Source organism: Pelodiscus sinensis, chromosome 7, assembly GCF_052426305.1.
Source record: "Pelodiscus sinensis isolate ZL-2025 chromosome 7, ASM5242630v1, whole genome shotgun sequence".
NCBI classification, from domain to species: Eukaryota; Metazoa; Chordata; order Testudines; family Trionychidae; genus Pelodiscus; species Pelodiscus sinensis.
The window spans coordinates 78146279-78173005 of NC_143058.1; the positions used below are offsets into that span (position 1 = coordinate 78146279).

At 49.2% G+C, this 26727-nt stretch overlaps 2 protein-coding genes across 19 annotated transcripts in view; one reads left to right on the plus strand and one right to left on the minus strand.

Annotated features, from left to right (window-relative positions):
- Nucleotides 1-16319, plus strand: part of LOC102452580 (uncharacterized) — a 63552-nt gene extending 47233 nt beyond the window's left edge. For all 13 annotated transcript variants that reach the window (XM_089779898.1, XM_006129040.5, XM_089779904.1 and 10 more), the window contains 2 exons: nt 3729-3893; nt 14155-16319. In XM_089779898.1, coding sequence (XP_089636024.1) covers nt 3729-3893; nt 14155-14304 — 315 coding nt within the window. In that variant the 3' untranslated portion in view covers nt 14305-16319. The remainder of the gene's footprint in view (nt 1-3728; nt 3894-14154) is intronic.
- Nucleotides 16320-16700: 381 nt separating this feature from the next.
- On the minus strand, nt 16701-19998 carry MRPS16 (mitochondrial ribosomal protein S16). 6 transcript variants are annotated; one of them, XM_089779914.1, is made up of 4 exons: nt 19898-19998; nt 18021-18051; nt 17401-17661; nt 16701-16987 (listed from the first exon to the last, which is right to left on the minus strand). In XM_089779914.1, the coding sequence occupies exons 2-4, from the start codon at nt 18031-18033 to the stop codon at nt 16872-16874; spliced, it is 390 nt and encodes a 129-aa protein (XP_089636040.1). In that variant the 5' UTR covers nt 18034-18051; nt 19898-19998; the 3' UTR covers nt 16701-16871. The 6 variants fall into 6 exon arrangements, with proteins under 6 accessions (XP_089636040.1, XP_089636038.1, XP_089636036.1 ...); XM_089779912.1 differs by having other exon boundaries at nt 19880-19975; XM_089779910.1 differs by lacking the exon at nt 19898-19998 and adding an exon at nt 19739-19876.
- Between the last annotated feature and the right edge of the window lie 6729 nt (nt 19999-26727).

A 26727-nucleotide genomic window follows, 5' to 3' on the forward strand; every position in this document is an offset into this window, starting at 1 on the left:
GTGTCTTGGAGCCCAGCTAGCCTCAGTGCCTCCTTAACTGTTCAGGATGCATGCAGGACCTGATGGAAAGGCTGGGGGGAGGGGGAGGAGGAATCCCTTGCCAGAGGGGGAGGGAACGGAAGTGCCCCCCCCCCTTCCTTGCATGGGGTTAGGGTTGCCAGGTGTGCAGTTTTCACCTGGACAGTCTGGAAATTGCATCTTCTGTCCAGTTAAAAAAACAGACAGAAGGCCGGTGGGGACATTTTTCCCCTGCTGTGTCTGGCGGGTCTTTCTCTCCCCCCCTCTCCCCCCGCCATGTTCTGTATTTTTGGTGAAACTAACTGGCAACCCTAGATCTGGACCAGGCTGCCACTGCTGTTTCCTATCTGGCCAGCAGGCAGAGAGAGACAAGACTGACAGTGCAGCAATTAGGAGTGTTCCCTCCCATCCCAGAGCATCCCCTGGCAGCCTGCGGGGAGACAGTGCAGGAGCTGAGACAAGGATCCATCCGCACACCAGTTAGCACTGTAGCCACTTGGAATATGAGCAACTGTTTGAGAAGACCCTATCCTGATGGAGGGATCAGGGCACGAAGTAGCCCTCTCCGCTGAAGCTGATTGGAATGTGAGGAAGGCCATGCCTTGGCAAGAGGATCATGCTGGGGGCAGGGATCCTTGTCTCAGCTCCCTGCCAGCTGATGCATTGTTGTCTCCTCCAGGATGGAGGTTGTGCTGCTCCCTTCTCCTTACTGGACAGACAGGAAACAGCAACAACTTCTGGATATGAGCATGGAGCTAGCTGGATCCCACCCTGACCTGAGTCAGGCTGGGCTGAACTTGTCAGCACCATGTGATAAGACACCAACATGCACACTCCCTGGTATATGACCAACCTTCCACCACCCTACTGTACTCTGGGGTGGGACTGACCTCTTAACCCTGATTCTGCCTTGCCACTGTTAGAAAAATCACAGCAGTGTAGGGGTGACACCGCACCCATGTGAATTCCATGAAATGCAAACATTTAGTTGGGATTCTACTGCGAATTTAAAATAAATCTTATTTTCTCAGGACCTTGGTTATGGGGACACTACTTAACTCCTATTAAAAGTCAGAGAAACTGTGGGCTTGTATTCATGGCATGACATGTTCTGAATAAAAGCCATGGTCGTTTGGAAAGGTAGGAATGTAGAACAGTGGGCAGTAGGTAAGTATAGAAGCAGCCAGGCTTCAACATGGCCTGGATGTGAGAGTCAAAACAGAGGCCAATCCAAGATAGTACCTGGATTATGGGTCTTAGTGATTTTTAAATTAATATTTTGCTGTTACACACATGTTGTGCTAAAATGTAACTCACTGGTTCTCAGAAGCAAAATGCAGGACAATGTAGCACTTTAAAGTCTAACAAGCTGGTTTATTAGATGATGAGCTTTCGTGGGCCAGACCCACTTCCTCAGATCAAATAGTGGAAGAAAATAGTCACAACCATATATACCAAAGGATACAATTAAAAAAATGAACACATATGGTTCTCAGAGTCACTTCTTCCCTCTCAACATCATGGGAGGAGCACAGGGCTAGAGTGCCAGCTCAGGCTCCCCATTGCAGGGGTGGGGTGAGCTCCGAACACACTTTGAGAACAACAGCTGTAACTGCTAACAAAGCATTGTGGAGAAAAGTCATGCTGAGGGCCTCTGTTTTTCATCTGAGTTGTTGCACTAGTTTATTGGACATTAAAAAAATGGTAATTGAGTGTTATGTATGCTAACTGTCCTTTAAAAGGTTTTTTTACCACATTGTATTTCCTGTTGTTTTATGTTGACTTGGGAGATACGTTTTAAAGGACTGTGACCATATGAGGCCTTTGTCAAAATGGAGGTCAGTGGCCAGCAAATAAACAAGTGCACTAGCTGTGTCATGCATTTTTGATCCTCCTGCTGATTACGCTAGCCATTATTTTAATAAGATGTAAAGGCTGTCCATAGTGAAGATATTTAAAACACAAAACATACCTTTTCTAGGAGTGATCTTAATGCATCACAAAGGCACTGAGATGACTGACAAGCCAGAGTGAAGTCTGGGGTGGGTCTAGGGATGAGAAGTTTCAGATACGGGCTCCTCCCAGCCCCCTCTCACGGCAGCAGCTGTGGGCCAGCTGATAAGTGCCTCTGTCAGCTGTGGAACCTGGGCCCAGGATTCCATGGGTGCTTGACCCCCAAACTTCTTGTGGTCACCTAGGAAAGCGGCTAGGGCAGTGGCCACCACCCAGGAGATTGGGGTCTACAGGTAGATCTTGGAGCCTCTGACAAGTGATCCTGACTGGTTTGGCATGGAAGCTTCCAAGTGCTGGCACTTCAGTTGTCTCTCCACCCACTGTCATGCTGCTCCTGCCCTCTGCCTTGAAGCTGTCCCCCTGGGAGCCTTCCACTTGCTGTGCAGAGTGTGGGAGGAAAAAAGGGGGGGGCGCTGATGTCAGAGTGTCCCCACTTCTGTACCCTGTCTCCGTACAGAGAGAAGGGGAAGGAGGGAGCCTAACTTATGGCTGGAGTAATTATCCCCGTAATTGCTGCTTCTGGATGTGGCTGGCATGTCCCTGCAGCCCCTGAGACAGGCAGAGCAGGGGGTCTCTACATGCTGTCCTTGCCTGCAGACACCACTCCTGCAGCTCTCATTGATCAGTAATGGGGAACCGTTGCCCGTATAAGCTGTGGGCTCAGTGCCTGTAGATGAGGCACCACATGGCACCAGGGAGCCATTGCTGTACATGCCAGCTGCTTTCAGGAATGCTGCAGGACCAGGGCAGGAGTAAACAAGCCTTAACTTCACTGCTCCATCACCCAGAAGCCATCTTAATTAAACGGTGCCCAGCAAGAGCCTACATCCTGAACCCCTGTCCCAGCCCTGAACCTCCTCCTACACCCAACCTCCTGCCCCAGACATGAGTCCCCCTGCACCCAAATTTGTTCCCAGAGCTTGCACCCTGAAACCTCTCCTAGACCCAATCCTCCTCCCTGGACTAAGGCCAGAGCCCCTCCCACACTCCAAACCCCTTAGCCCAAGACCAGAGCCTGCACCCCAACCCAAAACCCCAGCCTGGTGAAAATGAATGAGGTTTGGGGAGAAAGGGGGATGGAGTGGGCAGGGTGAGGCCTTGGAGAAGGGGTAGAGCTGGAGATGAACTCCAAGAAGGGATGTGAAGAAAGTGGGGCCAAGGGTATTTGGGTTTGAGGTGGATCTTACATTGCACTTATATTGAAAAAGTGGTCTTGTGGTTAAAAAGGTTGAAAGCCACTGGGCTAGGGTGTCCCCGTACAAGTGTGCTCTCTCTACACTGGACATTTCCCTGGCCTACTGATTATTACATACAATTCAAAGCAAATACTATTTATTAAACAGCAATCAATTTTTTAAAAGAATAAGGAAAAACAGGAAAGCTTAAAGGAAGCTACATAATCCTGCTTGGTGGCACGGGGGCATCACAAACAGTGTTTCTGGAATGGAAAGGCAGTTCAGTCTGTTCCTCATAGGACTCAGGCCTCCTCCTCAGGCCCTGGATGTGCTGCAGAAATGCTGTGTCCTTTCTAGTTATATAAATTACACTGTCCCTCAACACTTTCAGAATCAGTAACCGTATGTAATTTGGGATAATCTCAGGCCCAATTTTTACTAGATTACATTACTAGAAACACTGTCAAAAAAATTGGACTGATATATTTAAGGTATGTTTTGTACTTCACTTTGGACTTCTAGGGAGAATTATTCTGTGATGGTGCAGGACCAGTGGAAGTTTTTGACTTTTGCACAAGAAAGAAAACTATTCATCCAACGAAAAAATCCACAGTCATTCCAAGCCACTTAATGGGACATGATGGAGCTGACTACTATCTGATGGACAGCTTTATCTCCGCTTTAGCTGTAAGTTCTTTTTGTCAACTCTGCAATAAGTTTATGTATTTCCATAATGACAGACATTCATTAAAAGCAGCAATAGTTGTGGAAATCCCATTTGTTATTTAGACATCTCATCCATCATTCTACAAACCTGTTCTGAGAAACTTTTCTAAACTGTCATCACATTTCTGGATGATAATAGAGTAATTTCACTTTAAGAATGGATTTGGAATGCATTTACAACTTAAAATGAAAATGTTTTTGTATTGTTGGCTATCCCTTATCTTATAATTCATAAAAAAAAAGACTGCAGGATAAAGTTTGGTTTGTAAAATGGCTGTTCCTACAAATGTTAAAACTTTGGTGTCAAAGGAGGGTGGAACATGAGCTAAAGTTTGTCTACTAAGGATGCAAAGTTGTAAGTGAAGGAGATCTGATACAGTCCTAGGGCCTCAGCCCTCACGTCTGGTCATGTCTGGCTGGTCATTGGATAGTTATACAAAAACTGAGTGGAAAAAAATCTGTCCCTGCCCATGCCACTCTGTGGCAGGAGAGCTGCTCAGCTGCCTCTTTGCTACTTCTACTGACATTATGTGGAAGGGAAAGCCATTCTTTGGATAGATAGAAATATTAGCACCTAATAGATTTCTTAGACAACGTATCAAGACTTGTGGACAGAGGGGAAACGGTGGATGTTGGTCCCAAACACCCATCTATTTATGAGGTGCCTCAAGGAATGACTCAGATGGATTTACAAGCCCAACCTACACTCCCCGACAAAAACACAGTCAGTCCCGGACATAGTAAAAAGATCAATACTGTGGTGGACAAACTGGACAATTAATGCAGGGGCATACCCTTTCAGACTCGAGAACCCACAGTGGTCATCACCACAGACACTTCTCTCTCAAGCTGGGGAGCACACATGAGAGACCTTACAACCCAGGGCCTATGGACTCTGGCAGAGAGGATGCTATACATCATTGTCCTCAAGCTCAGGACTGTCTGGCTTGCGTGCCAGCATTTTTTACCCCACATCACTGGAACTCGTGTCAAAACACATACCAACAATACAGCCTGTATGTTTTATATAAACAGACAAGGTAGGGCACAATCCTATGCTCGAGGCAAGGAAGCCATAGCACTCTAGAACTGGTGCCTCACTCATGGTATCTTCATAACTGTGTGCCATCTCCCCGGTCCCCTAAACCCTACAGCGGATGCCCTAAGCAGAGTCCTATCTCAAGATCATGAGTGGCAGATCGACTGTTTGAGTCTGACACAGATATTTGCACAGCAGACACACCTTCACATAGACCTATTTACTATCAGAATAACCAAAAAAAATGCCCACTTTATTGCTCCAGGGCAGGCGTGGGAAAGCACTTCATAGAATCCTAGAGCTGGAAGAAACCTCAGGAGTCATCCAGTCCAGCCACCTGCCCAAGGCAGGACCAATCGCAACTAAATCATCCCAGCCAGAGCTTTGTCAAGCCAAGATTTAAAAACCTTTCAGGATGGAGATTCCACCACCTCCCTAGGTAACTGATCCCACCTAGGGAAATAGTTTTTTCCTAATATCCAACCTAGACCTTCCCCACTGTAACTTGAGACCATTGGCTCCTTGTTCTGACATCCGTCACTACTGTGAACAGCCTCTCTCCATCCTCTTTGAAACCTCCCTTCCATAAGTTGAAGGCTGCTATCAAATCCCCCCTCACTCTTCTCTTCTGCAGACTAAACAAACCCAAATCCTTCAGTCTCTCCTGATAGGTCATGCGCTCCAGCCCCCTAATGATTTTGGTCACCCTCCGCTGGATCCTCTCCAACTCGTCCACATCCTTTCTATAGTGGGGGGCCCGAACTGGACACAATATTCTAGATGTGGCCTCACCAGAGCCGAATAAAAGGGAATAATAATTTCTCTGGATCTGCTGGCAATGCTCCTCCTAATGCACCCCAATATGCCATTATTCTTCTTGGCTACAAGGACACACTGACTCATATCCAGCTTCTCATCCACTGTAATCCCCACGTCCTTTTCTGAAGAACTGCTACTTAGCCATTCGGTCCCCAGCCTGTAACAATGTTTGGGACTCTTCCGTCCCAAGTGCGGGACTCTAAACTTGTCCATGTTGAACCTCGTCAGATTTCTTTTGGCCCAATCCTCTAATCCGTCCAGGTCACTCTGGACTCTGTCCCTGCCCTCCAGCATATCTGTGTCTCCCCCATTTTAGTGTCATCTGCAAACTTGCTGAGGATGCAATCCATCCCCTCATCCAGGTCATTAATAAAGATATTGAACAAAATCTGCCCTAGAACTGATCCTTGGGGCACTCCGCTAGAAACCGACCACCCACCTGACATGAGCCATTGATCACTACCCTTTGGGCCTGACAGTCTAGCCAGCTTTCTATCCATCTTACAGTCCATTTATCCAATCCATAGTCCCTTTACTTGCTGGCAAGAATATTGTGGGAGATAGTGTCAAAAGCTTTGCTAAAATCAAGGTATATCACATCCACTGATTTTCCCATATCTACAGAGCCAGTTACCTCGTCATAGAAGCTAATCGGATCGGTCAGGCATGACTTGCCCTTGGTTAATCCATGTTGATTGTTCCTGATCACTTTCCTCTCTTCCAAGTGCTGCAAAATGGATTCTTTGAGAGAAGCCCCTCCATGATTTTTCCAGGGACTGAGGTGAGGGTGACTGGTCTGTAGTTCCCTGGATCATCCTTCTTCCCTTTTTTAAAGATGGGCACTACATTTGCCTTTTTCCAATCATCCAGGATCTCTCCCAATCTTCACGGGTTTTCAAAGATAATTGCCAAAGGCTTCACAAAGACACTTGCCAACTCACTCAGTACCCTCGGCTGCATTTAATCCAGGCCCATGGATTTGTGTATGTCTAGCTTTTCCAAATAGTTCCTAACTTGTTCTTTCCCCACTGTAAGCGGGTCAGCTCTGGGAGGGGCGCCTCCCCTTCGGGGTCAGTGGGTGGCCACTACACCCACCAAAGGCTGCCTACCTCCCTCCCATACTGCATTGCCTAGTGCATTTGTCTGGGAGCTGACCTTGTCCGTGAAGACAGAGGCAAAGAAAGCATTGAGTACTTCAGCTTTTCCCACATCATCTGTCACTAGGTTACCTTCCTCAAACTTACTCGCAGATGCTCTTATCCTTAAGTGAAATGCCCACCTATTCTATGTGTTCCCTTCCTTCCCCCTCCTCAACAGAGTACTCCTCAAAGTGCGGAGGGACAAAGCGAGGATCATCCTAATAGCACCTTGCTGGCCCCAGCAGCCGTGGTTTTCCCTCCTGAGCAGAATGGCTCTACATTGCCTGATCACAGTTCCACACAACCCGAGCATACGATTCCAACCAGGAACCAAAGCTCCTCACCCACAATTCCCCACTCTTGACATCAAAGTATGGTACCTCGATGGTTCATGGGCATAGAATTACAATGTTCAGATACGTGATGTGCTCCTCCACAGCAGGGCCCCAGCAATGAGGAAGACGTAGACTAACAAATGGTCTTGTTTTGTACATTGGGCTGCTTCCCATAACATATCACTGGAAGATGCCCCTATACCTACAATCCTTGATTACTTACTACATCTTAAGCAATCCCACCTTTCTATGAGCCTCAATTAGAATACATCTCGGAGCAATAACAAGATTCCATATGACCGTCGATGACACCATGGTCTTCACACATCCCACAAGCAAACGCTTCCTCAAAGGCCTACACGCCCTATATCCTGATGTTACTGCCCCACAGGAACCATGGGACCTACATCTGGTGCTGACCACACTCACAAAGTCTCCATTCAAACCTATGGCCACTTGCTCCCGTCTCCACTTAATGCTCAAAACGGCGTTCCTAGTTGCAATAATGTCAGCACGTCAGGTAGGAGAGATGGCTACCCTAATGGCAGACACACCATTCACCATCCTTTTTAAGAACAAAGTCTCTCTACAGACACATCCTAAGTTTTTACCCAAGGTACGCTCCACCTTAACCAAACAATACACTTACCTGTATTCTTTCCTGAGCCTCATGCCAATGCCTTTGAGGTACAGATACATACCCTTGACGTCCTCAAGGTGCTCTCCTTCTACCTCTACAGAATAAAACTCTTTAGGTCATCCCCACGATTCTTGGTCTCCATTGCGGACCGTAACAAAGGGCATCAGATATCATCTCAAAGACAATCCCATTGGATCTCTGACTGCATCATGATGTGCTACAATCTGAATCATTTACCACCACCTACCTCAGTCCATGCACACTCCACGAGAGCGGCCACTCACCTGAGTTAGGTTCCCATCAGCGACATATGTGCTGTTGCTACATGGACATCAGAACAAACTTTAGCTAGACACTATGCACTTTCCACCAGCCCTCTTCACCCTGCAAAGGCCGTACTACAGACAGCTTACCTTCCTGATCCAAAGTCCCTACCTCCATAAGACAAATTGCTTTGCAGTCACCTGCTGTGGAGCACCCCCAGGGACATCTCTCTCTCGAAGAGGAGGTTACTCACTGTGGCTGTAACTGACGTTCTTCAAGATAAGCATCCCTGGGGGTGCTCCACGACCTTTTCCTCCCCTCTACTTTGGACCAAAACCAAAAAAAGTCATTTCCACCAGGCCAGGTTGTAGATAGAGAAGAAACTGAAGGGAGGGTGGCTGTGCATGCATGGTAGTGCCGCATGGTGCTGCCCCAAAGCAGTGCTAGGAAGAATCCATTCTGCAGCGCCGAGATACACTGACACCTGCTGTGGCGCATCCCCAGGGACGTTCATCTCAAAGAATGTCAGTTACAGCCAAGGTGAGTAACCTCCTTTTTGTAAACCCTGTTAAAGTCCTGGTCTTCACAACATCCTCTGGCAAATTAAGCTATGGGTGAGACTTATCAAGCAGCTCTTCTCTTGCTTGGGAGCTCACAATTGTGCCTGTGAATCTCAGTGTCTTTTTCTTTTACCTTTAAGTGACTGGCATTTTGCATGGCAAAGAAGGGCCAAGGGTGGGAACAGGCACCCGAGATGTGCCTAACATTAAGATGCAGCACCAGTACAGTAATGAAGTTGTTAGGGGGAGGAGACCTATCTCTACTGCTGCCTGACTGCATACGTCTGGTTCCATGTGGTGTCCAGTTCAGTCCATAACTATGGAATTTGTATTTTTGAGGTTCCTCTGTACTTAGTCCTACCATGAGTGTGGGAGGCTGGACTAGATCACCTTTTGATGGCCCTTGCATTCAGTGATTCCATAGCAAGGACTATGATTTTTATCTGATGTCCTGCATTACACCCAACAATATTATTTTATCCAGAAATTCCCATAGTGGAGGGAATATTCATCCTTACTAGTTCAGTGAACATTAAGGTCCACTTATCAAATTCCAAATCTCAGTTATATAGTGGTGTGCAAATGAGCCCCTGTACAACTGAGCTCCTTGGCAATAGGAGGTATGCATCTCCTGTCAGTGCTCCTTAAATGCTACCCCGCACCTTTGTAGGCCAAGAAGACTAGTTCATTTAAAATGCTCCACAGCTACAAAGGAGCCAGGCTTTACCTGAGAAATGGGGGTCATTCTGAAATCTGCCTCTGTCAGTCTTCTTTTACTTCCAGAAGCTTCTACAGGTCAGACCTCCCTGGTCTGAAACCCCTCGGGACCTGGCCCTGGATGAGGGATTTTGCCAGACCAAGGGAAGTCATTTCTGCCTCCTCGGCTGACGCTCCCCTCTCCCCCTTACCCCCAATGACCCACTGGGTTTCCTGGTTCCCCAAGGCAGCCCAGCTGAGCCATGAGCTGGCTTGTGCTTCTCCATCCTCCCCTGCAGCCCCACCCCTTTCATTACACTGGGCTCCTGGTCCCCTCCACCACCTGTAGTGTGTCAGGAACATTGGACCAGAGAGTCCACATTTATAGAAGTAAAACCTGTACTGGGTGGTGATTTAGGCATATAAGTATTACTCCTGATCCTTCCCCAGAACCCCACCTATGAATACTACATACCACTTAAAGCAACCTTTGACAAATAATGTTTTGATCATGAGCCAGAAATGTAGCCAATTCCCTTACTCTGTGCAGGTCTCTTAAGAAAATCATGGCAGGGAGTTTATTTGTAAATGGAAGAAATAATGCACATTTTTTAAGTTCTTTGAGACATTCATAGAATCTTAGGACTGGAAGGGACCTCGAGAGGTCATCGAGTCCAGCCCCCCGCCCTCAAGGCAGGACCAAGCTCCGTCTACACCATCCCTGACAGATGTCTATCTAACCTGTTCTTAAATATCTCCAGAGATGGAGATTCCACCACCTCCCTTGGCAATTTATTCCAATATTTGACCACCCTGACAGTTAGGAATTTTTTCCTAATGTCCAATCTAAACCTCCTTTGCTGCACTTTAAGCCCATTACTCCTTGTCCTGTCCTCAGAAACCAAGAGGAACAAATTTTCTCCTTCCTCCTTGACACCCTTTTACATATTTGAAAACCGCTATCATGTCCCCCCTGAATCTTCTTTTTTCCAAACTAAACAAGCCCAGTTCATGAAGCCTGGCTTCATAGGTCATGTTCTCTAGACCTTTAATCATTCTTGTCGCTCTTCTCTGTACCCTTTCCAATTTCTCCACATCTTTCTTGAAATGTGGCACCCAGAACTGGACACAGTACTCCAGCTGAGGCCTAACTAGTGCAGAGTAGAGCGGCAGAATGACTTCACGAGTTTTGCTTACAACACACCTGTTGATACAACCTAGAATCATATTTGCTTTTTTTGCAGCAGCATCACACTGTTGACTCATATTCAACTTGTGGTCCACTATGACCCCTAGATCCCTTTCCGCCATGCTCCTTCCTAGACAGTCGCTTCCCATCTTGTATGTATGGAACTGACTGTTCCTTCCTAAGTGGAGCACTTTGCATTTCTCTTTATTAAACTTCATCCTGTTTACCTCTGACCATTTCTCTAACTTGCTAAGGTCATTTTGAATTATGTCCCTATCCTCCAAAGAAGTTGCAACCCCACCCAAATTGGTATCATCTGCGAACTTAATAAGCGTACTTCATCATTGATGAAGATATTGAACAGTACGGGTCCCAAAACAGACCCTTGCAGAACTCCACTTGTTATCCCTTTCCAGCAGGATTTAGCACCGTTAACAACAACTCTCTGACTGCGGTTATCCAGCCAATTATGCACCCACCTTATCGTGGCCCTATCTAAGGGTATGTCTACACTACCCCCCTAGTTCGAACTAGGGGGGTAATGTATGCATACCGAACTTGCTAATGAAGCCCGGGATTTGAATTTCCCGGGCTTCATTAGCATAAAGCCGGCGCCGCCATTTTTAAAAGCCGGCTAGTGCGAACCCCGTGCCGCGCGGCTACACGCGGCACGGACTAGATAGTTCGGATTAGGAAGCCTAATCCGAACTATCTAGTCCGTGCCGCGTGTAGCCGGCTTTTAAAAATGGCGGCGCCGGCTTTATGCTAATGAAGCCCGGGAAATTCAAATCCTGGGCTTCATTAGCAAGTTCGGTATGCATACATTACCCCCCTAGTTCGAACGAGGGGGGTAGTGTAGACATACCCTCAGTTATATTTGCCTAGTTTATCAATAAGAATATCGTGCGAGACCGTATCAAATGCCTTACTAAAGTCTAGGTATATGACATCCACCGCTTCTCCCTTATCCACAAGGCTCGTTATCCTATCAAAGAAAGCTATCAGATTAGTTTGGCATGACTTGTTCTTCACAAACCCATGCTGGCTATTCCCTATCACTTTATTACCTTCCAAGTGTTTGCATATGATTTCCTTAATTACCTGCTCCATTATCTTCCCTGGGACAGACGTAGTTTCGTAGGTTGTTCTTATTTCCCTTTTTATAAATGGGCACAATATTTGCCATTTTCCAGTCTTCTGGAATCTCCCCTGTCTTCCATTATTTTTCAAAGATCATAGCTAAATGCTCAGATACCTCCTCTATCAGCTCCTTGAGTATCCTGGGATGCATTTCATCAGGCCCTGGTGACTTGCTGACATCTAACTTTCCTAAGTGATTCTTAACTTGTTCTTTGTGTATCCTATCTTCTAAACTTACCCTCTCTCTGCTTGTATTCACTACGTTAGGCACACCTCCAGACTTCTCGGTGAAGACCGAAACAAAGAAGTCATTGAGCATCTCTGCCATTTCCAAGTTTCCTGTTACTGCTTCTCCCTCCTCACTGAGCAGTGGGCCTACCCTGTCCTTGGTCTTCCTCTTGCTTCTAATGTATTTATAAAAGGTCTTCTTGTTTCCCTTTATGCCTGTAGCTAGTTTGATCTCATTTTGTGCCTTTGCCTTTCTGATCTTGCCCCTGCATTCCCGTGTTGCTTGCCTATATTCATCCTTTGTTATTTGTCCTAGTTTCCATTTTTTATAGGACTCCTTTTTATTTTGAGATCATGCAAGATCTCCTTGTTAAGCCAAGCTGGTCTTTTGCCATATTTTCTATCTTTCCTACACAGCGGAATTGTTTGCTTTTGGGCCCCTAACAACGTCCCTTTGAAATACTTCCAACTCTCCTCAGTTGTTTTTCCCTTCAGTCTTGCTTCCCATGGGACCTTACCTACAAGTTCTCTGAGCTTATCAAAATCTGCCTTCCTGAAATCCATTACCTCAATTGTGCTGGTCTCCCTTCTACCTTTCCTTAAGATCATGAACTCTATTATTTTGTGATCACTGTCCCCTATACTGTCTTCCACTTTCAAGTTCTCAACTAGTTCCTCCCTATTTGTTAAAATCAAATCCAGAACAGCTTCTCCTCTGGTAGCTTTTTCAACCTTCTGAAACAGAAAGTTGTCTCCAATGCAGTCCAGAAACTTATTGGATAGCCTGTGCCCCGCTGTGTTAGTTTCCCAACATATGTCTGGAAAGTTCAAGTCCCCCATCACCACCAAATCTTGGGCTTTGGATAGTTTTGTTAATTGTTTAAAAAAGGCCTTATCCACCTCTTCCACCTGGCTAGGTGGCCTGTAGTAGACTCCTAGCATTATATCACCCTCGTTTTTTACCCCTTTTAGCTTAACCCAGAGACTCTCTACACAGCTATCTCCTACATTCATCTCCACTTCAGTCCAAGTGTGTACATTTTTAATATACAAGGCAACCCCTCCTCCCTTTTTTCCCTGTCTGTCCTTCCTGAGCAAGCCGTACCCTTCCATACCAACATTCCAATCGTGCGTCCCATCCCACCAGGTTTCTGTAATACCAATGATATCATAGTTGTATTTATTGGTTAGCAATTCCAGTTCTTCCTGCTTATTACCCATACTTCTCGCATTTGTATATAGGCATCTAAGATACTGATTTGATCTTGCCTCCCTGTTGTGCCCTGACCCTGCTTTCTCCTTGCCATTATAGGCCGTAGTCCCCCCCCCATTTCCAACCCATCTCCCAGTCCCGCTCATTCAGCACTTACCTGTGGGCTTTGCTCACCTGCCCCCGTCGAACCTAGTTTAAAGCCATTGATAAAAGGCATTTTAGAAATGCAAATGATCATTGACTTGGAGCTCTCACACTTTGTTGCTTCTTAACCTGTACTGATTGCACACACTGAGGACTCCTGGCTTCCCTCCATTCACCGACCCTCTCTCTCTATGCGCCACCCTTCCATCCCCCTCTATTTCATTGAGTCCCTCAATCTGCCAACCCTGCCTTTGTGTGTCAGGCTCCATCCCATGTTTCTTCATCTCCTCCAAACCAGGGTCTTCGTGTGCCATCCATCCTTCCCATACCAGAAGTTCTGCATACCTCCTCTTCCCAATATCAAGGTCTACCTTTCTTTGCACCATTATTTATTTTCCCACTCTCAGAAATAAGTCATTTGGGGTATCACCATTTTAAAATTATTTTGGGAAGATGAACAAAGCTGATAGTACATTAACATGTAAGTTACAACTGAATTTAGGAACTCTTTTTTTTCATCTAGTTATTCCTATAAAATGTTGCTTCCCATAATTATCAAAAGCTTTACTGAGTAGATTGCCTGTACTGGCAATATCATCATAATTAGTATCTACTCCATTTAACTGTATGCTGATTGTCTAACCATTGTCTAACTCTTGCTTTGGTATAACTCTTATATTAATAAGATGATAAACAATTTGATACTTGAGTCTGATCATGCTGTCTTTGAGAGAGATGCAATGATCCAACTTTATAAACCAGACTTCTTTATCTATTATTCCTGTAACACCAGAAATAATTTTGTTTTTTAAACAGGAGAATAAACCATCCCTCATTCAGACTGGCCCAGAAGCAACCCTGCAGACCCACCTCCTTGTATTTGAAGCTGAGAAATCCAGGAAAGAAAATCGTGTTGTGTTTTTAGAACCTAGAAAGGAACACTTCCCAAAGGCTACATATAAATGAACTTTTAACTTGGCTCTTCTTATATTTGCAGAGACAAATTAAAAAATGGTCCCAGTTACCTGGGAAATAATTTGTCTTGTTTATGCTAATCTGAAATATATCTGGGGATAGGCACTATAGAAAATCAGATTTTGCATACTACAAATCTATAAAATGCGAAGCATTTGTTTATAGGATTTTCTACATCTTTTCATTAATTTTTTGGATATAGAAAAATATTGAAAATCATCTTCAGTATTGTGGCTATCCTGGCTTCCTTTAAAAGACACACAACTTATTTTTCCAGTAGCGCTTCAGACTAACTTGGCTACCTCCTGAAGCTTCTTAACCGTTAAGAAAAAAACAACAAAATGATCTGGTAGCACTTTATAAACTAAGGAAACCTGTAGATGGTATCATGAGCTTTCATGGGCACAGCCCACTTCTACAGAAGCCTGGAGTTATGAGTTGGGGATATGAAAACTCGAAATAAATAGGGAATGGGAGGGGGGGGAGAGAAAATGGGAGGGGGTGGGAAACAGAGCATCATTAAGTATCTGGAGAATGGGTTCTTGAACCTAAGCAGATAGGAATCTATCTATTCACTTTGATTTTTAAGATAGGAAGGATACCACTCAGAGTTGTTAGCACCTTCAGTGGTTATTAAGTAGGTAGAGTCCCCACCAGCCCATATCACAATTGAGTCCATTAGCATGTGAATTGAATTTGTGGATGAACTGGGATTCCAGGGCTTCTCTGTGTATTTCGCTTGTAGACCTGGTTTGTGACAGGACAGCTACTTGCAGGTCTGTCAGACTGTGGTTAGGCAAGCTGAAATGCTCACCAACAGGCTTCTGTATGTTCCCGTTACGTATATCCGATTTGTGTCCATTGATTCTTTCCCACAGAGACTGTCCAGTTTGTCCAATATAGATAGCAGTGGGGCACTGTTGGCATTTGATGGCATAGATGAAATTACTGGATGTTCAGTCAAATGACCCTTTGATTTTTGTGGCTTATGTTGTTTGCTCCAGTGATGAATTCACCAGTGTAGATATGTGGGCAGAGTTGGCATCTTTTTTGGTGCAGGGCTGGGTTCCTGGAGGTTTATGATGTGGTTATGTGGCATGGTTATCAGAAAGAATGTTTCCTTAAGGACACTCTTAACCGAGCAACCAGCAGTTAGGATGTGTTAATGACAAAGGTTTTGACAGCACGGAAGTGAGTTAAATTAGTGTTTCTCCCGTGTAGCCACCGGGGGGGGCCTTACTTGCAAACAGCCTCCTGCATGATGGACAGAGTCAAAGCATCAGTTTTTCCCTCTCCCTCCCTTCTTGTTGCTTCTGGATGTGCTGTCATGCACCCCCTCTGGAGATAGTAGGACACAGTTCTTAGCCCCCTTTGGATTGGGCAGGGCATGCTGGGGCTCAGGCTTCAGCCCTGCAGCAGCTGGGCAGCAAGCTCCTATGGCAGGACTTTAACAACCAGGCCACAGGTTCCGTGCATGTCCCATGCCCCTGGCTCTGACTGTGCAGCAGCAGAGGCCGACCCCTGGCCATTGAGCAACTAATGCCAATTCTGGTCACATGATGATGATTGCTGGCTTAGCTGAGACATTTAAGTAAGTTAGAATATAGATGAAGACAACAAAATGAGTGATATGTGAGTTCTTCTAAGTCACAGTAATAGCTGTCTGTCCCTGAACACAACTCAATTCTTAATGTGCTTTTCACACTGGAATAGGAATGACTGCTAGTGATGGCTGATAGTCTATGAACATTCCTGGATTTTTACATTGTTGTTTTAGCTGGAAGCATGCATAATGTTTGATCAAATAGCGTTCAGGGAGAACGGTTGAGCAACTATCAAAGTACTGTGCTTAGAGTGGCCATATTCTGTGGGATACCTTCTGAAACAACAGTAGTGTGGTTAAATAATTCTGGTCACATTCTGGGCTGCATGACTGCATCCAAATTGTCTGCTGTATATGCTATTTACAGTTTAACTGGGTGAAAATAAAATAGCAACAGAGCCCATGTCTGAGTGCCTGTCTACTGTTAAACAATTTAACAGCTGTAAAAATAAATGACAATGCTGTTTACTTTTAGAAGGAAGACTCTAGTGGAAACCTCACCTGTTCATTGATCCATCAGAAATTCCTATAAATTAGACTTATGACAATCAGCAATGCTCTCTCAGCCTCCACAACAGACCTCTTTAGCAAACTGGAGTTTGTATTCCATCTGTAAATGCTGTAATCTGGAAGGCCCAGATCCAAACATATTTTAGTTCTTGACCTACTGAAATCAAGAGCTTCAATTTTACCTTTGTGGATCCTGAGGCTAAGTAATCTGACATAAACATGAAAGATTAATAGTGTGTGTCAAATAAGAATTAACAAATGAGGGAAATCAGAATCCTTGTCTGAGGTCTCCTTAAAGCCTCAAATATTTTAATATTCTTATATAATTCACATCCACTACCTTTTCTTTTCCTGTAGCAGATACATTGTCCTTTTTAGTTGGCACACTGTTCTAATTGAGGTCTGTACAGTAATCTTTTGAGTAATTCAGTTCAGACAGATGTTATCAGTCACTTGGTGTTTCTTCCTGAGAAGTTGCAGGGGCCTCCAAGGCTCTTCTCTTCCTTAGTCTTTCAGCATTTGTGATTGTCATAGGATGTAATGGGAAAAGTCCAGAAAAACCTGAAAAAGATTGTGCATAAGTAAAGTTTCAATATTACGCTTCTAGACTCAGATTCAACGGCTAGAAGGGAGCACTGTGATGATCTCCTATCATCTTACATTACATGTGCTGTAGAACTTCTCTCAAATAATTCTTTGAGTTACTTTTAGAAAAGCACCCAATCTTGTCACTGATTGAGAATCTACTACAACCCTTTGTAAACAGTTCATTGGTTACTTATTTCCAGTTCTTAAAAATCTCATCTCTTCAGCCCTCTAATGCCTTGCATTGCATGTATACATATGCTCAAGATTTCATGCAAAGAATTCAAGAAAGGGTCCTTGGTACTCCCAGGCATTGCAGAGATGGTCAAAGAAAACCTATTGTCTCGTAAGAGAAATAAGTAAATAGTTAGGATTGAAAAACATGTTACCTAGAAGCTTTTCAACTGGTTTTGTGACATGTGCACCGCAACCAATCCAGTGTTTGAGTCTCTCAATATTCAAGCCAACAATCTTTTCATTATGGCTGTTTGGGAGTGGGTCATAGCAGCCCACTTGCTCCAAATACTTGCCATCCCGTGCTCGCTTATTATATGCTGCCACTATACGAAAGTAGGGTCTGTTGGCACAGCCACCAAGAGCAAATCGGATAGCTACATGTCCTCCATGATAGTTTTTCATAAGGAGACGAGCTAAAGGGAAAAATCACACAGGTGTCACATTAGATTTGACTGATGTATGCAGAAGTCTAGCCAAAAACTTGACAAGCCTTAGAGAAAACTTGGGTTTCACCTAAAAAAAAAAATCAATAAAACTGCTGTAACCTGCCTTTACACAGCACCAATTATTATTATTTATAATGTAATCAATGTCTGTACCCTGCTATGAGACTGCTTTAAGACCTCAATTTATTTTCAATATTTAAGATAGATTGCTCTGCCACCCTTAAGAGAGTTTAGCAGCAACAATTGCATAGTCTCGCCTGTGCTTGATTTAGAGGGATGCAGAAATGAGGGGTCTTTCAGACTCAACAAGAACAGGCTGCACTTACCAAGATGCACCATGATGAGCCCTACCAGCACCTGAAAAAGGAAAAAGACCATGAATGAATCCCCTGCCACTCCCAAACACAGAACAAGGGGCCAGGCCACAGCAGCAGTCCCTGAAACACTGCAGCTATGTGACTGTAAATCCTACAGTGTGGCCACAGCCTTAGTTGACAGCAATAACCAGAAAGTTACACTGAAAATCCTGAGGGAATCATGGGAATTTAGTTGCAAGTCCATTGGCCAGAAAGAACCTGGCAATGGAAGTTTCAAAGCGCCTGCCCCTACCCCATCTTTTGTGATATGACATTTAGGTATTTTTTAACCTTTAGAAGCAGAGGTAAAATAATAGGGGTTTTTTGTTCCCTGATACCCCTGCTGGGCAGCAGCAGCTTCTCTGCCTCACTTTGTTTGCTTTTCTGTTTCAATAGCTTGGTTGATGTAGCACTTGTTGGCATTGCCCTGAGTACATAAAATCACTTGTCTTCATTGGAAGTTAAATTAGTTTCCGCATTATAATGTGGTTCTGAGAATTTGGTGCATACACACACTGAACATTATTTGATTGGATTCTAGGCTATTAACCTATTCAGGAAATCTTCAAATCTTGCTGCTAATTTTTAAATGGTTTAAGAAATAGCATTGCCAACAAAAGTTTACAGGAATTGTGTGCGAGATCTATAATTCAAATATTCTGGTTTTATGCTACTGAGAAGTCCTGATATTCTAAATCTATTTTTCCTCTATGCTCTGATAATAAATTATTAGAACACTTATCCCAGGATTGCTCAGTCCTTAATTTTTTTTGTTTTTCTGTATTTGATTTCTCACTCTAGGGTGTGGCTAGGGATGAAGGGTCGAGTAGGCAGGCTGCCTCAGAGAGAGAGGATTATCCTAGCCCTCCCACGGCCGAGGAGAGGTGTGTGTCCCCAGCATGGGGCAGTCCCAGGTTCCTGCTGTGCTCCCCAGTTAGAGTGAGAAATGCAGCTAACTGGGCACTTTCCCCTTGTGCCATGACCAAGGGGAACAGGCATCACTGTTCCTGTACCAGGCGGGGGTGGGGGAGGAGGAGGGCGCCTGGTGTTTTTTGCTCTTGTCAGTAGGTGTGTGAGAAGCAAGCCCATTGCAGCCACATGGCCTGGCCCCCAGCTTGCTGTATGTCAAGGCAAGAGGCGGCAGCATCACAAATTGGAGGTCCTAGCTGGTTGAGGAGCACTGGCCGGACACACAGACATTCAGGTAGGTTTTCTAAAGCGCTCGATGGTAGCGACGTTGGTCTGGCTGCCAGACCAAGTGGGTGACAGGCCAGGAACTAGGGTGGCCACATGGTTTAACCAAAAATACCAAACACGCCCCCCAAAAAGCAACACCCCGAAACATGGGAAAAAAATATGTTGAGAAAAAAAAAGAGCCTGAGAGTCAAACAAAAAATGTCAAAGGTCCCTGGCCCCTTTAAGAAACGCTGTGGAGGGGGAGCTGGCCACCGCCATCTTGCCTCCCGCCCCGGCCAGACCCCGAACCGCTGAGCACCCGCCATTGCTGCCTCCTGCCAGAGAAAACTCAGGCCCCACCCGGCCGTTGAGGCGGCCGGTACGAACTCAACTGCTTTTACCGGACCGGAAGCAAAAATAACGGACAGTCCGGGTCAGCGCGCCCCCTCCAGTAACGGGACCGCCCGTCCCGACGGGCAGCGGCGCGGGACAAACCCAGCCCGTGTCCGAACCTCGCGGGCCGCGCTGCCAACTGCCTTTCCTCTCGGCCGCCGCGCGAGCTCGGACCAAGCGACGCGACGTGACGTGACGTGACGTGACATGCACCCGCACAAGCCCCGTCCCAGCACTGCGGCGGTGCCGGAAATGCGTACTGGAGAATTTCCACTCACCGCAGGCTCTGTTTCCGTCCCGTCCGAGTCGCACCTGGATGACGTAACGCGGGACAACTTCTTCCCCCCCCCCCCTCCCAGCTGAAAACGAGATTGAGGCTTTGCGAGAAGAACGGGGCGCAGGGGAGAGGCGGTGCATTGTGGGGGGTGTAGTTAGTGGCCTCGGCCTCCATTTCCCAGCAGGCATTACGGCGCGTAGAAATACGTCAGCTCAGAGCAGCACCGTGGGTCTCGAAGAGAGGAGAGCGGAGCCGAGGCACCGCTGGAGCCTACCTGGCGAAAAGCGGCACCGCCCGAATCTGACTGACTGACCTGGCAGCCAATGGGCTGTGACCATGGGACTGACTGACCTGACAGCCAATGGGCTGTCAATAGGCGACTGCTGGCAGGTGTCCAATGAGCGGTCACTAGGTGACGGCTGACGTGGCTGGCAGCCAATGGGCTGTGAGCATTGAGAAATCCTAGAGCCCCGTGACCAATGAGAAGCTCGCCAGGCCGCGGCGCGAGACTGCTGGAGGCTCGTGCAGCGAGGCGGCTGCGTGTCCATGGTGCCTCCGCTGTTGCTCCTGCGGAACGTGCAGCCTTTGTGGCGCAGGCCCCCAGCAGAGTCACGCGGACTCCGCATTCCCCAGCTCCTCGCCAGCTCCGCACGAGGCAGGGACAGGGGGTGGGGGGGGGCGCGTTCCCTCGCAACCGTCCCCATCCGCTATTTGATCTGAGGAAGCGGGTCTGGCCACGAAAGCTCCTCACCTAAAAACCAGCTTGTCAGTCTGTAAAGTGCTGCACAGTCCTGCACTTTGCTTCAGGCATCTCCGCTGAGCGAGGAGGCAGAGGGCACAGGGGTAGGCTGGGCGTGGGGTGTGTGGCCAGGCGAGACGGCTGAGCTTTCGGGGTGTGTTGGGAGCGAGGGTGCCTGGCCGGAGGGGGTACAGGAGTAAGCTAGCTGCAGGGTAAGGTGTCAGGGATCAGAGGGGTAGCACTGTTAGTCTGGCTCTGCGAAGCGACAAGGAGTGGTTGTGTACGGTGTGTTGGGAGCGAGGGTGCCTGGCCGGAGGGGGGTACAGGAGTAAGCTAGCTGCAGGGTAAGGTGTCAGGGATCAGAGGGGTAGCAGTGTTAGTCTGGCTCTGCGAAGCGACAAGGAGTGGTTGTGTACGGTGTGTTGGGAGCGAGGGTGCCTGGCCGGAGGGGGTACAGGAGTAAGCTAGCTGCAGGGTAAGGTGTCAGGGATCAGAGGGGTAGCAGTGTTAGTCTGGCTCTGGGAAGCGACAAGGAGTGGTTGTGTACGGTGTGTTGGGAGCGAGGGTGCCTGGCCGGAGGGGGGTACAGGAGTAAGCTAGCTGCAGGGTAAGGTGTCAGGGATCAGAGGGGTAGCAGTGTTAGTCTGGCTCTGCGAAGCGACAAGGAGTGGTTGTGTACGGTGTGTTGGGAGCGAGGGTGCCTGGCCGGAGGGGGTACAGGAGTAAGCTAGCTGCAGGGTAAGGTGTCAGGGATCAGAGGGGTAGCAGTGTTAGTCTGGCTCTGCGAAGCGACAAGGAGTGGTTGTGTACCGTGTGTTGGGAGCGAGGGTGCCTGGCCGGAGGGGGGTACAGGAGTAAGCTAGCTGCCGGGTAAGGTGTCAGGGATCAGAGGGGTAGCAGTGTTAGTCTGGCTCTGCGAAGCGACAAGGAGTGGTTGTGTACGGTGTGTTGGGAGCGAGGGTGCCTGGCCGGAGGGGGTACAGGAGTAAGCTAGCTGCAGGGTAAGGTGTCAGGGATCAGAGGGGTAGCAGTGTTAGTCTGGCTCTGCGAAGCGACAAGGAGTGGTTGTGTACGGTTTGTTGGGAGCGAGGGTGCCTGGCCGGAGGGGGTACAGGAGTAAGCTAGCTGCAGGGTAAGGTGTCAGGGATCAGAGGGGTAGCAGTGTTAGTCTGGCTCTGCGAAGCGACAAGGAGTGGTTGTGTACGGTGTGTTGGGAGCGAGGGTGCCTGGCCGGAGGGGGTACAGGAGTAAGCTAGCTGCAGGGTAAGGTGTCAGGGATCAGAGGGGTAGCAGTGTTAGTCTGGCTCTGGGAAGCGACAAGGAGTGGTTGTGTACGGTGTGTTGGGAGCGAGGGTGCCTGGCCGGAGGGGGTACAGGAGTAAGCTAGCTGCAGGGTAAGGTGTCGGGGATCAGAGGGGTAGCAGTGTTAGTCTGGCTCTGCGAAGCGACAAGGAGTGGTTGTGTACGGTGTGTTGGGAGCGAGGGTGCCTGGCCGGAGGGGGTACAGGAGTAAGCTAGCTGCAGGGTAAGGTGTCAGGGATCAGAGGGGTAGCAGTGTTAGTCTGGCTCTGGGAAGCAACAAGGAGTGGTTGTGTACGGTGTGTTGGGAGCGAGGGTGCCTGGCCGGAGGGGGGTACAGGAGTAAGCTAGCTGCAGGGTAAGGTGTCAGGGATCAGAGGGGTAGCAGTGTTAGTCTGGCTCTGCGAAGCGACAAGGAGTGGTTGTGTACGGTGTGTTGGGAGCGAGGGTGCCTGGCCGGAGGGGGTACAGGAGTAAGCTAGCTGCAGGGTAAGGTGTCAGGGATCAGAGGGGTAGCAGTGTTAGTCTGGCTCTGGGAAGCGACAAGGAGTGGTTGTGTACGGTGTGTTGGGAGCGAGGGTGCCTGGCCGGAGGGGGGTACAGGAGTAAGCTAGCTGCAGGGTAAGGTGTCGGGGATCAGAGGGGTAGCAGTGTTAGTCTGGCTCTGCGAAGCGACAAGGAGTGGTTGTGTACGGTGTGTTGGGAGCGAGGGTGCCTGGCCGGAGGGGGGTACAGGAGTAAGCTAGCTGCAGGGTAAGGTGTCGGGGATCAGAGGGGTAGCAGTGTTAGTCTGGCTCTGCGAAGCGACAAGGAGTGGTTGTGTACGGTGTGTTGGGAGCGAGGGTGCCTGGCCAGAGGGGGTACAGGAGTAAGCTAGCTACAGGGTAAGGTGTCAGGGATCAGAGGGGTAGCAGTGTTAGTCTGGCTCTGGGAAGCGACAAGGAGTGGTTGTGTATGGTGTGTTGGGAGCGAGGGTGCCTGGCCGGAGGGGGGTACAGGAGTAAGCTAGCTGCAGGGTGAGGTGTCGGGGATCAGAGGGGTAGCAGTGTTAGTCTGGCTCTGGGAAGCGACAAGGAGTGGTTGTGTACGGTGTGTTGGGAGCGAGGGTGCCTGGCCGGAGGGGGGTACAGGAGTAAGCTAGCTGCAGGGTAAGGTGTCGGGGATCAGAGGGGTAGCAGTGTTAGTCTGGCTCTGCGAAGCGACAAGGAGTGGTTGTGTACGGTGTGTTGGGAGCGAGGGTGCCTGGCCGGAGGGGGGTACAGGAGTAAGCTAGCTGCAGGGTAAGGTGTCAGGGATCAGAGGGGTAGCAGTGTTAGTCTGGCTCTGGGAAGCGACAAGGAGTGGTTGTGTACGGTGTGTTGGGAGCGAGGGTGCCTGGCCGGAGGGGGGTACAGGAGTAAGCTAGCTGCAGGGTAAGGTGTCAGGGATCAGAGGGGTAGCAGTGTTAGTCTGGCTCTGCGAAGCGACAAGGAGTGGTTGTGTACGGTGTGTTGGGAGCGAGGGTGCCTGGCCGGAGGGGGTACAGGAGTAAGCTAGCTGCAGGGTAAGGTGTCAGGGATCAGAGGGGTAGCAGTGTTAGTCTGGCTCTGCGAAGCGACAAGGAGTGGTTGTGTACGGTGTGTTGGGAGCGAGGGTGCCTGGCCGGAGGGGGGTACAGGAGTAAGCTAGCTGCAGGGTAAGGTGTCAGGGATCAGAGGGGTAGCAGTGTTAGTCTGGCTCTGCGAAGCGACAAGGAGTGGTTGTGTACGGTGTGTTGGGAGCGAGGGTGCCTGGCCGGAGGGGGTACAGGAGTAAGCTAGCTGCAGGGTAAGGTGTCAGGGATCAGAGGGGTAGCAGTGTTAGTCTGGCTCTGGGAAGCGACAAGGAGTGGTTGTGTACGGTGTGTTGGGAGCGAGGGTGCCTGGCCGGAGGGGGTACAGGAGTAAGCTAGCTGCAGGGTAAGGTGTCAGGGATCAGAGGGGTAGCAGTGTTAGTCTGGCTCTGCGAAGCGACAAGGAGTGGTTGTGTACGGTGTGTTGGGAGCGAGGGTGCCTGGCCGGAGGGGGTACAGGAGTAAGCTAGCTGCAGGGTAAGGTGTCAGGGATCAGAGGGGTAGCAGTGTTAGTCTGGCTCTGCGAAGCGACAAGGAGTGGTTGTGTACGGTGTGTTGGGAGCGAGGGTGCCTGGCCGGAGGGGGTACAGGAGTAAGCTAGCTGCAGGGTAAGGTGTCGGGGATCAGAGGGGTAGCAGTGTTAGTCTGGCTCTGCGAAGCGACAAGGAGTGGTTGTGTACGGTGTGTTGGGAGCGAGGGTGCCTGGCCGGAGGGGGTACAGGAGTAAGCTAGCTGCAGGGTAAGGTGTCAGGGATCAGAGGGGTAGCAGTGTTAGTCTGGCTCTGCGAAGCGACAAGGAGTGGTTGTGTACGGTGTGTTGGGAGCGAGGGTGCCTGGCCGGAGGGGGTACAGGAGTAAGCTAGCTGCAGGGTAAGGTGTCGGGGATCAGAGGGGTAGCAGTGTTAGTCTGGCTCTGCGAAGCGACAAGGAGTGGTTGTGTACGGTGTGTTGGGAGCGAGGGTGCCTGGCCGGAGGGGGGTACAGGAGTAAGCTAGCTGCAGGGTAAGGTGTCGGGGATCAGAGGGGTAGCAGTGTTAGTCTGGCTCTGGGAAGCGACAAGGAGTGGTTGTGTACGGTGTGTTGGGAGCGAGGGTGCCTGGCCGGAGGGGGTACAGGAGTAAGCTAGCTGCAGGGTAAGGTGTCGGGATCAGAGGGGTAGCAGTGTTAGTCTGGCTCTGGGAAGCGACAAGGAGTGGTTGTGTACGGTGTGTTGGGAGCGAGGGTGCCTGGCCGGAGGGGGTACAGGAGTAAGCTAGCTGCAGGGTAAGGTGTCGGGGATCAGAGGGGTAGCAGTGTTAGTCTGGCTCTGCGAAGCGACAAGGAGTGGTTGTGTACGGTGTGTTGGGAGCGAGGGTGCCTGGCCGGAGGGGGGTACAGGAGTAAGCTAGCTGCAGGGTAAGGTGTCAGGGATCAGAGGGGTAGCAGTGTTAGTCTGGCTCTGCGAAGCGACAAGGAGTGGTTGTGTACGGTGTGTTGGGAGCGAGGGTGCCTGGCCGGAGGGGGGTACAGGAGTAAGCTAGCTGCAGGGTAAGGTGTCAGGGATCAGAGGGGTAGCAGTGTTAGTCTGGCTCTGCGAAGCGACAAGGAGTGGTTGTGTACGGTGTGTTGGGAGCGAGGGTGCCTGGCCGGAGGGGGGTACAGGAGTAAGCTAGCTGCAGGGTAAGGTGTCAGGGATCAGAGGGGTAGCAGTGTTAGTCTGGCTCTGCGAAGCGACAAGGAGTGGTTGTGTACCGTGTGTTGGGAGCGAGGGTGCCTGGCCGGAGGGGGTACAGGAGTAAGCTAGCTGCAGGGTAAGGTGTCAGGGATCAGAGGGGTAGCAGTGTTAGTCTGGCTCTGCGAAGCGACAAGGAGTGGTTGTGTACGGTGTGTTGGGAGCGAGGGTGCCTGGCCGGAGGGGGGTACAGGAGTAAGCTAGCTGCAGGGTAAGGTGTCAGGGATCAGAGGGGTAGCAGTGTTAGTCTGGCTCTGCGAAGCGACAAGGAGTGGTTGTGTACGGTGTGTTGGGAGCGAGGGTGCCTGGCCGGAGGGGGTACAGGAGTAAGCTAGCTGCAGGGTAAGGTGTCAGGGATCAGAGGGGTAGCAGTGTTAGTCTGGCTCTGGGAAGCGACAAGGAGTGGTTGTGTACGGTGTGTTGGGAGCGAGGGTGCCTGGCCGGAGGGGGTACAGGAGTAAGCTAGCTGCAGGGTAAGGTGTCAGGGATCAGAGGGGTAGCAGTGTTAGTCTGGCTCTGCGAAGCGACAAGGAGTGGTTGTGTACGGTGTGTTGGGAGCGAGGGTGCCTGGCCGGAGGGGGTACAGGAGTAAGCTAGCTGCAGGGTAAGGTGTCGGGGATCAGAGGGGTAGCAGTGTTAGTCTGGCTCTGGGAAGCGACAAGGAGTGGTTGTGTACGGTGTGTTGGGAGCGAGGGTGCCTGGCCGGAGGGGGTACAGGAGTAAGCTAGCTGCAGGGTAAGGTGTCGGGGATCAGAGGGGTAGCAGTGTTAGTCTGGCTCTGGGAAGCGACAAGGAGTGGTTGTGTACGGTGTGTTGGGAGCGAGGGTGCCTGGCCGGAGGGGGTACAGGAGTAAGCTAGCTGCAGGGTAATGTGTCGGGGATCAGAGGGGTAGCAGTGTTAGTCTGGCTCTGCGAAGCGACAAGGAGTGGTTGTGTACGGTGTGTTGGGAGCGAGGGTGCCTGGCCGGAGGGGGTACAGGAGTAAGCTAGCTGCAGGGTAAGGTGTCAGGGATCAGAGGGGTAGCAGTGTTAGTCTGGCTCTGCGAAGCGACAAGGAGTGGTTGTGTACGGTGTGTTGGGAGCGAGGGTGCCTGGCCGGAGGGGGTACAGGAGTAAGCTAGCTGCAGGGTAAGGTGTCAGGGATCAGAGGGGTAGCAGTGTTAGTCTGGCTCTGCGAAGCGACAAGGAGTGGTTGTGTACGGTGTGTTGGGAGCGAGGGTGCCTGGCCGGAGGGGGTACAGGAGTAAGCTAGCTGCAGGGTAAGGTGTCAGGGATCAGAGGGGTAGCAGTGTTAGTCTGGCTCTGCGAAGCGACAAGGAGTGGTTGTGTACGGTGTGTTGGGAGCGAGGGTGCCTGGCCGGAGGGGGGTACAGGAGTAAGCTAGCTGCAGGGTAAGGTGTCAGGGATCAGAGGGGTAGCAGTGTTAGTCTGGCTCTGCGAAGCGACAAGGAGTGGTTGTGTACGGTGTGTTGGGAGCGAGGGTGCCTGGCC